The sequence below is a fragment of the Chinchilla lanigera genome, unplaced genomic scaffold, assembly GCF_000276665.1.
Source record: "Chinchilla lanigera isolate Chin_1 unplaced genomic scaffold, ChiLan1.0 scaffold00080, whole genome shotgun sequence".
NCBI lineage: Eukaryota > Metazoa > Chordata > Mammalia > Rodentia > Chinchillidae > Chinchilla > Chinchilla lanigera.
Window position 1 is genome coordinate 3,347,580 of NW_004955481.1, and position 16,426 is coordinate 3,364,005.

At 33.2% G+C, this 16,426-nt stretch overlaps 1 protein-coding gene across 6 annotated transcripts in view; it reads right to left on the reverse strand.

Moving 5' to 3' along the window:
* Efcab5 (EF-hand calcium binding domain 5) overlaps positions 1-16,426 on the reverse strand; it is a 173,440-nt gene that overhangs the window by 139,791 nt on the left and 17,223 nt on the right. For all 6 annotated transcript variants that reach the window (XM_013503354.1, XM_013503351.1, XM_013503350.1 and 3 more), the window contains exons 2-4: positions 16,127-16,186; positions 15,107-15,191; positions 8,908-9,481 (exon numbers count right to left, since the gene is read on the reverse strand). In XM_013503354.1, the coding sequence (XP_013358808.1) occupies positions 8,908-9,437 (530 nt within the window). In that variant the 5' untranslated portion in view covers positions 9,438-9,481; positions 15,107-15,191; positions 16,127-16,186. The remainder of the gene's footprint in view (positions 1-8,907; positions 9,482-15,106; positions 15,192-16,126; positions 16,187-16,426) is intronic.

The window sequence follows — 16,426 nt, forward strand, 5'->3', positions numbered from 1 at the left end:
AAATGGATGCAACTAGAGACCATACTCATAAGTGAAATAAATTGGACCCACATGTGTAAACAGCATATTATCTCCTTGGTGTAGGAACCTGAAAGACTAGGTAAAACTCAAAACATACAATAGATGTCAGGAAAGGGCAAGAAATTGCTCAAAGGAAGGAATGGCTGGGATGAGGGAAAGAAGAAAAAAGAAAGAAGGAAAGCAAAACATAAATATATATATGAATAGCTGTGATGACTATATTGCTCTTGTCTGATGGTATATTGAAATGAACAGTTAACGCTCACAATTTTTTATGCTCTGATCAACTTTGCATGCTTGTGTCTGGTGGTCTGAGCAACTGATTTGAAGGTAACAATACACAATGGAATTACAATGGTGAACTCCTACCATTTTGTCTGGTGAAACTCTCTGTTATCTCTAAGGTTTTATTGAAGAATTATTTTCTTATTCTCTTTAATGGTTTGAGCAATCTTTCATTCTTACATCTGATAATCTGAGCAATGTAGTTGAGGATAGCAATATGCAATGTAACAACCAATGTAACTGTTGATTTGTATTAATTTGTCTTGAGACCCTGTATCACTTTGAATCATTTTGCTTTGATTTGTTTATGTTCATGATACTGGTATGTTGCTACTATTCTATTTTTGTTTGTTAGTTTCTCATATACTACTCTCTTTAAAATAAAATTTAAAAACAAATTAGAACCTGTTTGAATAATGTCCTAGTACATATCAGTAAGCATAATAGTTATTCAAACACAATACTAAGTATTTTTCTAATCTACTCATTCCCTTTGGGCATACAGGTAATCTGCTTTACTGAATTGATAAAATCAGATATTCATTTCAGATTGAATGGTGACTAATATTACTGATGTCAACTGTGCAGAAGCACCTGCAGGATTTCCTGGCATAATGTAAGCACAAGAGTTTGGCTCAGTAAAGGGGTGGCAGCTAATGAGAAGTATGAACAGAGAGCTATCTAGGAAGCCACTGTCTCCTGACAGCTGAGGAAACCCATATCAAGGATGACACATACCCTTTGTCCTGCCAAGTCCTAGAGCTAGCACCTTGAAAGGATGAGTTACATATTTTGAGGAGTTTTTTAAAATACAAAATGTAAGTATGTATAGTACTTTAAAGAGATATCTTAGAACTTTTTACAGATACTATATTTCAACAGAAACATACACAGTGGACTTTGGCACATAGTCTAGATGAATACCTTGAAGATTGTCCATAAGTTAATCTGCAGGGCATAAGAGTAAATAAAATAAAGGTCCATTTATATAAAAGTCTATTTTACATTTTACTTGGTTTGTATATTCTTAATGCTTAAGCATTTATACTGACTTACTTTTCTCTTCTATGTAGCTGTGGTAGAGAAAATGATTCTTAGGACTATCTCTCTGTGATTCTTTTCTGCATAAACTAAATGTTCCATTATTAATGTATAAGGTTAATAAAGAGAAACCACTGGAAAAAATGTTCAAAAAGTATCTTAAGGTGCAGCACAGATCCCTTAGTAATCCTAAAATTACCAACAGATAATCTCTGCAAGGTTCAGAGATTATTTCCAAGCCAGAACTGGGTCTACATAAATGAGAAAAAGATTCAAGTATTTATTTGGGGCCTCTTGGATCTACTTCCTGGCTCATTTGAACACTTATTCTAGGATTTTATGTGTCAGGACTGGGGGAGAAAAGAGAGGACATATAGAGTATAAAAGGCTCTATTCCCCGGAATAGTCTGAAATCCTAGCATCAATAATCTTTCCTTTTTATTATTTAAAATTCTTTATTAAAATTATGCAGTAAAAACTGATACTTCTGGTTTCTAGTTTTACAAATTTTAACGCATATATGAATATGCTGTAACCATCATACTCAGGCTACTAAAAGTTTGTAATCTTATTTTAAGAGCAAATATTCTTCATTATCAGTTCACCATCAGGTGATAGGGACCTTTCAACTGTGCATTCCCAAGTAATGGAGGAATTAGAATCAGAAGGAAAAGATACTTTTAAAAAAATGCTAAAAGGAAAGAATAAAACTACAAAAGCAAATGATACAAACCTAATACACTTTACACTTGTGCAAATTTCATGTAGGAATTAAAGTTCACTTTGCTTTCAGGAACTCCAGTGAAAGGTAGCAGATTATATTTTACAAGTAAAACCTACAAATAATAGTGATATTATATTTTTCAGTCAGTAGACAACCACTATAAAAATTGCTCCAAATACATAAGGAGTGCCTTCTCTACCTATTGTGAGAGACTAAACAGAGATGAATAAATTCCTCTTTTTTCTGGAAAGCAGACAAATGAAAACTTTTTGGATCAAGTTGAGTCAACATTATCACTAGAAGATTAACTGTTGACAAACTAAACAGTGATTTTGTTTCCTTTTTTATTGAATATAAATAAGAAAAATGTTCATTCCTAAAGTGACTGGGCTTCTCTAAGGCTCTATAATGGATTCAGACTGGCATAAACAATGATATAGTTTGAGGAATTTTAAAGAAGCATTGTTTTTTACTAAGATTGCTGTGTATACAAGCCATAAATAGTAGCCATTGGTAGCAGAACACAAGGTTACAAAACACTCTTAGGGTTCCTGAATATTCTACAAGTGCCTAACATTACCATTTATTCACATATAGATCTCAGTTTTTGCTACAGAAAGACAAAGCCCTAATCCTAACAATACAGGCAAATAGATCATCTTTGATTACTTAAATTCTTTCATGAAATTCCTCCAAAAATGTTGCTCCAATAAAAACTAAGGTCTTTAGTAAGCCTCAAATGACCCTAAGCAGTCAAACTGCCAGTTCAAGAAACATCAGCAAAGCAATTTAATCCTCTTTGTCGTGTCATTGGTTGATGATGGATCTTAGAGCAGAGTCCTCGTGTACCCATTGTTATTCTTGTTATAGATATTAATAAATGCCTAAAATTTTATGTATCAATTGATATTTAAAATCTCTCTCACAGGAGGGTTTATCTATATATGTTTACTGGCTTGACACCAGTTCCTAAATTAAAACTATTTTTTAATGGAAAAAGATTTAAATGCAGATAATACTGTATATTGCTCTAAAAATACTGTATATTGCTCTGAAAAAAAAGATGGTGAGCAGAAATTTATACTATTTATTAAATTTAATGACACTTTCCTGCATGCTGATAGAACTTTTCACTAGTACAAAACCTCCCTTAATCTGGTTTCTCTTTAATTTGGTTTTGAAACTTTAGAGTGCATAATAACATCCTGTAGAACTTGTTTTAAATACATTCCTAGAGGTTCTGACTCAGAAGATCTGAAGGATATTCGAGGAACCTGCACTTTTTCTTTTCAGCGGTAGGGACTGAACTCAGGGACTCGTGTGGAATCTGCACTTTTAAACAACCACCTCAGCTGATTGTGATGTCATTGGTGGGCAATCACACCCTTAGAAACATTATTTCAATTGAAAATAAAAATGTATGTCCACATATAAAACAAAATATATAAAAAAGAATTCTGTACATGTATATTATTTATTCTAGTGCAATATATGCTCCTAATTCCAAAATAATTATTAAGGGCCTGGGACATAGCTCAGTAGTAGAATGCTTGCCTAGCATGTACAAGACTCTGGGTTCCCAGAGCAGAAAGAAAGAATTATTATGGTAAGGTTTCTAATCAGTTGTTTACCCTGTAGGAAGAAAACTAAAAGAATTATAAAGAATGTTAGGCTCCGTTATACATTTTAGTACAGGTCTCCATAGTAGAAGGAAAATATAGATTTGGGAAGAGCTTCTGAAATTTAAAGTGTATTTTTTCTTTTTGTATCTGAAGATATCTAATAGATATTATTTATACCAGGAGTCAGCACACCAAATCTAGCCCACTGCCTGATTTGTACGTATGGTTCAAAAGCTAAGAATGGTTGCTAATTCTTAAATGGCTTTTGAAAATCAAAAGAAGAGTAATATTTTGTATCACGTGAAGATTATATGAAATCCAAATTTCAGTGATTGCAAATAGTTTCATTGGAACACAGCCATGCTTACTCATTTACATATTGCCTATAGCTGCTTTTGTATTACAGCAGAACTCAGTAATCGCAACTCAGTTTGCCAGGCAAAGAACTTGACTTTTATACAATCAAATTTATCGATATTTTCATAGCTTTGAGTCATGTTTAAAAAAGATTTTCTATGGCATAACGGAATTTAAATCCTGGTTTCTTCAGCATTCTATTCATATATATGTATGTATACATATATATAGTCTATCCATATATATATTCTAAGGACCAAAAAAGTTTGAGATAAGCCTAAAACCTCATTTGGTATTTTTATTATTAGTTAGCAGGCTTAATAGCATTATTATTTTGAAGCTTTTTGCATAAATTATAGAGTAAAGCAAATCAGTAATTACATCAATGTTGTTAGGAACCAAAATTCAAGACAAAAAAAGAGATTCAAACATAACATCAAGGAGATTACATAAAATCCCTGAAACATCATATTTGATATGATATGATCAATATGAACTTATTTTTAAAAATTATTTCTTATGCCATCCAATATTGTAACAAAGGAAGTAGACATTTTTTAGTGATTTCCTCTGAGATCAATGTACCAATACTGAAAGAGTTAGATCCCCATTATGGATACTGTTGTGAAAATTAAAGAGAAGGCTTGGCTTGCTAATGGACTAAATTTTTATACTCTCACTTAGCATCTTTTGGCCATATATGCTAAAACTAATAAGCATACATTTCCCTTATAGGTATGTTCTATAGCCCTGTTTTTTGAGCATGTCTTTTAAAATTAAATTTTAAAAATAAAAAAATTATAAAATTTATAGAGAATAAATATTCCCACTAAAGTTCTTAAAGGGAGATGGAATTAATACATTATATAAATATTTTGTTATACTAAGAATGTCTATCATTGATTCTGAAATGGAAAGTGTGTGTATATCTATAATAAACCTTATAAATATTAAATAAAATTAGATTTCTTAGTCCTGAAGAGCCTAGAAATAATGACAAGACCATATGTAGGAACATTCCTATCTCCCAAATGAGTGACCCTCATTAAAAGGAGCCAGAAATTTTTTAAAAATGCATGAAATTTCTTTCAAAGCTAAAGGAACAATGTTAGAAAATAGAACCCAAAGTTGGCAGAATTTGAGCATTAAAAAGAAAAAGTGACTAACCGATTAAAATACTCTATGAAAATCTTTGCATCTGTTGGGGATATAGCTCAGTGGCACAAGTGCCTGCCTGGACAGCACAAGGTTTTGAGTTCAATTCCTGGTACCAAAAAAAAAAAAATCTTTGCATCTACAATGATGTTCAAGAAAGAGCTGGGTGTGATACTGCATGCCTGTAATCCTAGCAGTCTGAGAGCCTGAGGCAGGAGGATCACAAGTTTAAGCCTAGCCTGGGCAAGTTAGTGATTTAGAAAGACCCTGTCTCAAAACTTTTAAAAAAATTAGAAAGGGCTGGGGATGCAGCTCAGTGAAAGGCCTTTGGTTCAATCCCAAATGCCATAAATAAATAAGAAAATAATTAAGAAACTTTCCTCAAAGGGGGAAATATTATTTTCATTTACTGACACTATTAGTAGAAAAGTACATATGTAGATACAGATATATACAGTATTCTTCAATTATTTAATTAAAAGAGAAATATTTATTCTGTTCCACTAGTAGGAAGCATATTTCAATATAATCAAATACATAGCATACAAGTGGGATTTATTTCAGGAATTCCAAACAATTCAGTGTTTGAGATCTATAAATAAAATTTCTCATTCATGGACCTAAGATGAAAATCAAATGATTGGCTGAGGCAGGAGGATTGTTGCAAGTTTGAGGCCAGCCTGGGCTACAAAGTGAGCTCAAAACCAGCTGGAACTGCATAGCAAGACTCTGTCTCAAAAAAAAAGAAAGAAAGAAAGAAAGAAAGAAAGAAAGAAAGAAAGAAAGAAAGAAAGAAAGAAAGAAAGAAAGAAAATCAAAAGATTATCTCTACAGGTGTTAAAAAGTCAAAAATAAGTCTTGATTTTTAAAAAGCACCCTATAAGAAAAATTATTTATTTATTTATTTATTTATTTATTTATTTATTTATTTATTTACTTATTTTTGCAGTACAGAGGACCAGATCTAGGGCTTAGCACAAGCTAGGCAACCACTACTACTGAGCTGCATCCTTTACCCATAAATAAATCTTTATTGTAATAAAGTGATTTTCACATCCAAATAGAGTAAGACTAATACATAAAAGAAACTGCTATAAGGAAGCAGTGACACAAAAACCATTTGCACTTCTACTAGAGTAAGAAACAAGACTAGATGTTCATATCACCACTATTATTTAACATTGTATTTTAGATAATAACCAATGCAATTAGGTAAGAAAAATATGTTAGAGGTATAAATATTGAAAGGGAAGAAGGAAAACTACTATTTGCAGACAATATGGTTACTGCCCTAGGAAACCCAATAAATTAATTAAGAGAACTCAGTAAGGTAGCAGAGCACAAAATCGTATAGAAAGTAATAGCTTTTGGCCTGTGGTGGTGTACGCCTCTAGTCCTAGGACTTCAGAGGCTAAGGTAGGAGGATCACTATGAATTTAAGGCAAGCCTGAGCTACATAGTGAGTTCATGCCCAGCTGGAACTACATAGGGAAACCCTGTCTCAAAAACAATAAAGAAGAAAGAAAGAAAAAAAGAAAAAAAGTAATAGCTTTCATTTCTTCAGACTACTTCTAGACAGAAAATCTAATGAAAGAAGAAAGTCCAACTCACAATGGCAGAAAAATATTATAACTTGTATTAAACCTGACAAGACAGATGCAAAACCTACACAAAATTTAAGACAACAATGATGGATCCAAAACAAGAAAAGCAAATGAAAAGATATACTTTCTCACATAGAAACATTTGTAATTATTAAAGATGTTCATTTCCTAAGTTAATTAACATACACAGATTATTTTATTAGGGCTTTTTTTGTGATGTTGGGTATCGAACCCAGGATCTTGTGCTCACTAGGCAAGTTAGACAAGTGCTTGAGCACTATATAATCAGATTTCTGTAAAAATTTCTCTAAGGAGCCAGGCGTCCTAATTACTTCTCTCTTTGCTGGAATGAAATACCCAACACTTGCAAGTTAAAAGAGGAAAGGTTTGTTTTGACTTATAGTTTGTACAGTTTCAGTTCATAGTTGGCTGGCTCCACTGTTGTGTGCCAGAATGTTATGGTTTATATCTAGATTTTTCCCCCTAAGCCTCATGTGCTCATAGGTGGGGCTTGGGGAAGTGACTGGGTCATAGGGTGTGATACTCATCAGTGGATTAGTCCACTATTGAGTTTATAGCTAAGTGTGATGTTGGAAGGTGAAGCCAGGTTGGAGGAGGTGAGTTATTGTGGTGTGACCTGGAATGGTACATTTCCTCACTCCTCCCTTGATTGCTCTCTGCCTCCTATTTGCCATGCCCTGAGCAATTCTCTGCCATTCCTTCTGCCATGCTGCCCTAAGAAAGTAACCAAGACACCAGGCAAGAAAGTAACCAAGATACATGCCTATAATCCCAGCACTCTGGGGGATCAAGGGAGGAGGATTGCAAATTTAAGGCCAGCCTGGAAAATTTAGTGACTTAATGAGACCCTGTCTCAAATTTTTGTTAAAAAAAGGCTGGAGATGGAGCTCAGTACAGATGTCCTGGGTGTAATCTCCAGTACCACAAAAAAAATTTTTAAAGTTCTTCTAAAGATTTGTCTTGGTTTTCACTCCTCACATTATTTTTTTAAGTAGATAATTTAATTCTAAAGTTTACTTTAAAAAGGTAACACACTAGATTAGGCAGGAGACATCAGGGAAAAGATAGTGGCCATCAGCACTGTCAGATTAATCAAAATGTACTTAAGAACCTCAAGAATTAATGTCGTGTTGTACTAGTGAAGAAAGGGGAAAATGCCAATGAAATAAGGAAAAACCAGAAATACACTGCAAAATATACAGAATCTTAATAATAAAGATTTATCTCAAATCAGTGGGACCACTAAGTAGTCATTTGAAAAAATGTAAAGGTGGATCCATACCTAACATATTACATTAGGACAAATTCCAAGTGGACCAATATTTAAAATAAAAATTAAAATCATAATACTTCCAGAAGAAACTATTTTGAAATACAATAGTGACTTAAAATCCAGATATCATAAGTTAAGTATACACTACATAGAAGTAAAAAATCTTCTGCCTGACATGGGGACTATCTGTGTCCTTGTGTAAAAGGAAAAAAATTAAGAACTTTCATTTGTTGTTATATGCATAAAGACACTCTGTAAAGATGCACAGAAAACTAAGAATGGTAGTTATCTATGTCAGAGGCAGAGTATCAGATGGATGATGAATAAGGACAGGAGGGAAACTTTTCAGTGTATAACTTTTATATAACTTTTTATATATTTTATAAATTTTGTTTTTTCAGGCCAGGCGAATATATTGCCTACTTGGAAAGTAAAATTTCTAGGAAGTCTCAATTCTCATATAGCTTACTTTCCAGTATAGGCAGACAAACAAATACAGAAATAAATATATAGAGCTGAGATGTAGCTTAGTAGTAGAGGGTTTGCCTGGCATATGTGAGAAAAAGGAAGAAATATACACTTGGAATCACAGAGGACAGATCCATGAATAAAAAGAACTTACTTATTATAATTCATTAGCATTAACAGTTTCTGGAAAAAGTGAAGTACACAATAGTAACTTGATTAATACTTTCTGAGAAATTATAAAATCACTTCTTTTAAGTCCTGCTTGTATGCACATTATTGTTCTACCAGCTTTTAAATGTAAGGATATAGGTTAATTGAAAATACAACATATTGTACCTGTTGCAGATAGTGTCAGGAACATGTATCTTCAGGTCTTCTGTAACTTCTCTCATCACCCTCTGGTATCCAGACATTCCTGGATCTTTGATATAATTAGGATTATTTCTCATTAAGCATTCTCCCAAATGAGTAATTGGATCAAATTTGGTTGAAATATCAGCTTCGGTCAAAAGTTTCTTTTCGCGTTGTGCTAACATTTTTTCCATTGCAGGAACTAAGGTGGGTAGAAGTTTGTCAAGCAAGTATGCACGAGTACTCAGTGCTGTGCTGTCAGTATTAAACCACTCTTTGGCCAAATTATCCCTAGGGAGCTTTTTTTCAGATTTCTTTTCTAACTCCTTCTTCAGATTATCCTTCTCCATTATTTTCTGTTGCATTGCCTGGGATCTTACCTCCAGTCTTTCAAAAAGGTTTTTCCTCCATGGTTCTTCTAGCTCTGATTTCAGTTCAGTTTCTTCAAAATTAAAAGTCACTCTTGCAGGCTTTCTAATTACCATATTCCCTGTGATTTCAGTGTTCAAGTCCATTGTCAGATCTTTTGAGGTTTTCAGTTGCTCCTCCAGGTTTAATTCTGGGGAGAAAAAAAGAAATACAAGAAAAATTAGAAGTAGATTTTAATGTATATAGCCCTAAAATATTATTTCAAAAAAAGTTTTTATATCCATTTATATGGTATATTAGAATATCTGAAAACAGCTGAGAGTGCCACAAAGTGTAACAACAGTCACTTGAACCATAAAGACATTTACTGTCGACTTAATCAGAAGTTATTCAGTAGATCAGTGAGTTCATTAAGTACCTAGAGCATTTGTTTTGTTCTTCATTCATTTTTTGTACTTGTGCCTCATGATCACACAATGGATCTTACAGCTCCAGAGATCACTTCTAGGAAAAAAAGGGTTGGGGACAAAGAGACTTTCTCCTCTTGGGGTTCTGTTTTATTATTCCAGAGGAGACAAAATCCTTTGTTCAGTGAAAGACTTCCTTTTATATTTCATTGATGTTAATTATGATACATACCCATTCCAAGACCAATCACTGGCAAAGGAAAATGGAATTACTATGAATAACTTTTTTCCTTGATTGTTAGGGTTGCACCAGGTTTCTTTGATATCAAGTGATTTCTATATACTGCAGAAGATATAGCATGCAAATTAGGGAAATATACCCTTTGTAGGCAGTTAAGAGTCTACCATATAAATATATATATATATATTTAAATATATTTCTTTCCACCCTTATATTTCCAGCCTCTCTTATATTTTTTTTAAATGCAGGATGGAGATATAGATCTATATCTTTTCCCTACCAAAACTCCAGAAATGACAGGAAAGGTTATATGTGTATTCTTCAAATATATGCATAAATATAAGGGATTCTCTTGATTAAAGAAACTATAGGAGAGAGGACCAAGAGGAGGAGTGGTAAGTAGCAGAGAAAGAGCCTTTCTGAGTCTCTTGGAATTTTGTTTTTTGGGTTTTTTGTTTTTTGTCTCTTTTTATTTAAAATAAAAAAAAAGGGTGAACTATTGATACATACCACATGGATGAACCTCAAAAACATTATGATAAGTAAAGGAAGATTCAGAAAACCACATAGCATATGATTCTATTACTGTGACATGTAAAGAAAAGTTAAATTTATAGAAAGAGATTAGTGACTGGGGCTGAGAGTGGAAGCAGGGTTTGACTATAAGTAAGAATGATAGACTTTTGGGTTAATCAGATTGTTCTGAAATTAATTGTGGGTGCTGGTTATACAAATCTGTAAATTTATAAAAATCATTAAATTACACAGTTATAGTAGGTATATTTTAGGACATGTAGATTATACCTAAATTAAGCTAATAAAGGAAAACATAGGGCCAGGGAATTAGCTCAGTGGTGCAGCACCTGCCTGGCGAGTGTGAGGTCCTGAGTTTGATTCCTGGTATCAAAAAAAAAAAAAAAAAGAAAAAGAAAAGGAAGAAAGAAAAACATAATGCCAATCATTCTGTCCTAACTCCATAAAATAAATAAAGCAAAATAAAACAAACCAAAGCAAAAAAAAAAAAAAATAATGAAGAGTAAAATTCTGGCCCCAAAAGATGAATTAAGGCAGTGGTACCAATGGAATATGTAGTCTCCACTTGTATTCACCACTACATACATGTAAGACAAGTCTGTTTCTCTCTGGGTATCCTTGATGAAGTAGTGACATTATAAAACTTTGGTGTATCTTGAATACTGATGGGTGTGGTTTTTGATACATTATGAAATAAGTTAACACTTAGATGTGTATAAATCAATAAACTGATATTTCCTAATGACTAATCTCTGATGTTACTAAATCACACACATGTAAAAGATTCAAGCAAAGTACAGGAGAGACAAATAGATTTTAATGTAACAGTATAATGTGGCTACAGATTCCACATCACAACCAACTTTTAAGAAACTGCCACTAGGAAAGTTTGATGTAGTATTAAAGAAATGCCACAATTATCTCAATAAACTATTAAAATTCTCTTGTTTTCAAATATATATCTGTGTGAGGCCAATTTTTCATATTCTTAGAAGAAGAAAATGAGGAGGGTAGTATAATGCACCCTCTCACCTCTCAGTTGGACTTGCAAACAAATCATTTTGGAGGCAGGTGAGTGGGTAGGGTGTATCTATATTTTGTTTTGTCACAATACTCATTAATATACAATGCTTTTATTTTTAAATGAGTGTGAAAGAGCAATTTTTTAAAGTCCATGGATTCTAATGTACTCTTTTTTCTCTAATCTGTCCAGCACAAACCAAGGCAGATATATCTCTGTTTGCTTTAAGGATAGTGCTACAGATGTACAGCAAGTAAATATCTACCCATCTGCCATAGCTCATTAGTAACCTAACAGATGAACTAGGGCATTCTCTATCTTTGTTGCAGCCTGCTAGTACTTCTCTAGTGTGCCTGGCCATTAAGGGTTGCCAAGCAATAATCCTAGTGCTTGCATTGTCCCTATTGATACACAGAATGGAAGTAGACATGTGTTTCATTACAACTCTTGTCAAACACTTCTCTCGTAGAGCCGTAAAACCAAGAAAAGAAAAAGAGGCATAGCAATACCAGAGGTAATAAATCAAGATTCTGAAAAAGCCTATCTGAAACTGCCTTTTGACTGAGTGACCTCTGAATTCAAGGATCACAAATGACAGAACTGCCTCAAGGGCAAATTATTTTAGAGGCTTGATTAAATATAGCTTCAAAGAAGTGCTAGTTTTTTCAGTAGGTCTGAGCTTGTATATTCCTAAACCTTTTACAGATAAATTGACTGGTTCCTTTATACATTCACTAAACAAACAATTACTGACTTCTTACTGCGTGCCAGGCACTATGCTAAGCACTAGAACTCTTCTTCAGGATCTATTTCATCAAGTCTTCCTAGAATTAAGACTCAATCTCTCCCCTATCTCTCATACCTTTAGTTCTCTACTAGTCCATCTTCTAACATGCAAAAACTTATTCAGGCACTGTGGGCATAAATGCTTTCAACTAAATAAGTAGGTACAAAAAATTTCTTACTCATAATTTACAAGGTCTAGCCTTGTAAGTAATTTTTATCATTTCCCATGCTTAGTGCACAGCTCACTGCCAGGCATAGCCTCAGTACAAAATCTATCTAAGGACATAAATGGGAATGCATTATAATGCACATTATAATGAGCCTTTAGCAGGCTCTTTCTAATGTTATATAACATTAGTGGAACTGGCTGCTGATTAAACTCGTGAGAATTGATGTAGCAGAGTTACTCAACAAGCTGTATGATGTTCTTTAAACATAGGATCTATCTGAAATGTAGCAGCCTTGTCCTTCTTAACAAGATTTCTCAACATTTGTGCATAATGTAAATGATTGCTACAGAACAGGCAGAAAAGCACTATTCAATATATTGGAATTGAAATTCAATTGCTATAGGAAAAGTCAGCTTCCTACAAAACTTTGTTAAGCTTAAGGCTTGTATAATAAGCCAGAGCTGGGCAACTGATATATTTTTTAAAGTATTCTTCAAACTACAAGTTAAACTTATAGCCCCAAACAGAGAAGAACTGGAATGAAGAATTGATAGGATACACTATTTCTTATGCATATATAAGTACTTGAGTATGTATGGGGGGCTGCTTAGCCAGGTCACATCACTTTAGTTTTGACAAGTATATAACAAGGATTATGACATATACCATATACTTCCTTTGACAGGTCAAAATTGAAATAATAGTTCCTCTTCCTACTTCTTTTATACATACATACTACATTTTTTATTTATATAAAATGTATATATTGATGTTTAGAAAGTAGGGAGTCAGAATATAAGGTTTTATAGTTACTGATCACTGAAGAAAAAAGTACAGTATATTGTACTGCAACCACAACGTTTGCAGCACTTACCGTATACTGGAATGAATAGACAAATAAAACACACTTCCCTCTACTAAAAAAGCAATACGAGAAATTGAAAGTATGTACAAGAATGGGAATATCCATGAACTTTTAATTGATATTTTTCTGGGGTGGCAATAAATTACATGATGGACTATGTATGTGAAATTCTACAGACACAAATTTGGCCACAAACTAATTAAAATGAACACCTAATTAAATTTATAACAAATTACCCTGATCACAATTCTGTTTGGCATATTTAAAATGAAAGAGTTAATTTACAATCCTGGCCCAGGTGATTAAGGTAAAGGCAAAGGAGTAGCGGAAGGATAGAGTAAGGAGAAAGTAAAATCAGGAAGCTAAGGTGTTAGGGCAGGTAGAGAAGGACAAGTAAAAACTTGTAAGGAAAAAAAATTTAAAAGTTAAGGAAGCTGTGTAAACTGTTTGTTTGAAAGACAAGCCAAGGGTTATGAACTTTACTTCTTAACATGTAGTAACAAGAAGAAAAGGTAAATGACGGCTCATAATCGGTTTAAAAGATAGGAAAACACTTTAGGAAAAAGTAAGCACCCAAAGGTTATAACTAGTATCTGTGCAGAAATTTATGGTTTAGAAAATACTTTGATAATTATTGTTATAATTCAGCCTAGCCCAGCCTAGCCTAGCACATACTAAACAGACAATACTTGTAAATTGATTTGAAGGTAACTTAAAGTCAAATTGTTGCATTTTAAATATTGTAAAGAATTTCTGTTAGTACAGATTCTCACTAAAGCTCTGGAATTAGGAGTAGTTACAGTGAAAGAGGTGAATGTCTTATCCACTAATTTGTTACCTTTTTCATCCCATAAAATTTCTTTCTCTATTTTTTTGTTTGTTTGTTTGTTTTTCTTCCGGTACCAGGAATCGAACTCACGACCTTGCACTTGCCAGGCAGGCGCTGTGCCACTAAGCTAAATCCCCAGCCCCAATACCATAAAATTTCAATCCTCATAATGATGTGGAATTTGGGTAAAAGGTGAGGCTAGGAGTCAAGTTTCAGATCAAACAGTATAAGTATGTGGTCAAGTTTAGTAGTAAAATAATAAACATGACTGTATTTGTCACTTTCCTGTCACTGGAACAAAACACAAGTTAAACAGGGAGAAGTTTATTTTGGCTTACAGTTTCAGAGGGTTCAGCCCATTTGCTGGCTCCAAAGCAGAAAGGGTAAGGTGGAGGAGAGCTGCTAAACTCATGGAAGGTAGGAAGCCGAGGGAAGGAAGAGCTAGGGATAACAGTATACCCTTCCAAGTCATTTTGTCAGTGGCCCACCTTTTTCACGCAGGTCCCAGATCCTGTTAGCACATTCATCTATGAACTCATTAATGGATTAATCTATTAATGAGTATTAGCATTCCAGGATCCAATCACCTTCCAAAACTCCCACCTCTGAACACTTCAGAGTTCTGGGGAATGTTTTAGATCTAAACTATAATAGGGACCAAGAACAATAAGCGGCCCAAATCACTACAAATCATCTTCTTTTCATATTAGTGGATTATCTACTAGGCATTAGCCAAGTTTCCTCACTAAATTTTCTCTTAAATACGAAAAGATGACTAGTTACAAGTTGTCTCAAAAGTGTTAACATAGGGCAAAAGGAATCTGAACTATTTCTCAAACTATATTTAAAATAACCCCCAGGATTATATTTTTTAAATGAAAAGTTTTGAAGAATACATCCCCAATGAGAAGGTAATGTTTCTTTTAGATTTTATTGTAGAAGAAGAATAGTTAGTTCTCTACCTTGGGATTTTATTTCATCTTTTGCATCTTCCACCACATGGTTGCTGCTCTCTGTTGCAGAGACACCTGGTATATTCTGTGAACTCTTTGAAAGAAGAAAAGAAATACCAATTTCAAAACAAGTTGCTTTTCCTCAAAGTTGCATTAACTCTCACAGTTTAAGGGGAATTAATTTCTCTGTAGGCATTACTAAATATTCCTGTCTACCTTTTCTTGAGGATTTAATATTGCACATTGGGAGCAAAGCAATAATCATAATTTATTGCATTAACAAGATAAAATGTTTGACTCAAGATGTCACTTCATCTTCCTATTGCTAACAAAACAAATGCTGGAAGTATTTCAGTTGTGTATTAATCCTTGAATTATATAATACTTCCTATAAGTATAATTTGAGAATGTATCATAGCAGAATCAAACATTTGAAAATGCCGCTTTTTAAGCTATTAGCAACACTTTACTTATGTGTATAGAAAGAAAAACATTTCATCTTAACTGAAGAATTTAAATATTAATTTTATGAATAATGGTGGCAGAATAGCTTTTTGTGCTCTTGCCGATGTACTTTAAAAATAGGATATTTTAAAAACTCGTATTAGTCAATTAATGTGAATCTGTTTTAACTATTTTGAACTGCTTCCTTTTCATCATTGTAGTTTTTCACGAAGGTAATATTTATTTAAACACAAAATTACTTAAATTATTAACATGAAATTACATTTTCAAAAAGAACAGTGATATTATTCTAGAAATGGTGCTTATTGTACTTAAAATAATAATTCTGATTTTAGAAAGCAAGCTTAACTTATCTATAATTTATATTAGCTCCTCACAAATAATTTACCTATCTATGAGAAATTCCTGTGCCTGAAATGCATTTTAACAACATAATTTGCAGTTTTCTATTTACTATTTTATCTTCTTGAATACCCAATTTTTCTTATCCTTGTTAATAAAAAAAAAGTAATTTATCTAGTTTACTCTCCAGGATTAACATCTGATTATTCATGACAACTATACCTCAACAGGCTCTTGTACTTCAGTTGAGTCCTGTTTTTCTTTGTCTTCTTCTCCATTTGCCTGAAGTGAAAACAGTGTTAGTTCAATGGTCTCTAAAAGGAGCTGGGGGTTAAATCTAGCATCTTATACGCTAGTATAGCAAGATTTTTATTAAAAAAAAACCTTTCACATAATGAGTAAATATCATTCCAAACAAAATTATACAAAAGTGTTTGTATAAACAAATTGAACAGTTAAGGAATTAAGGATAATTAAGGAATGCTAACCAACTAGTGGCAGGTCACCATGATCCAACTATTA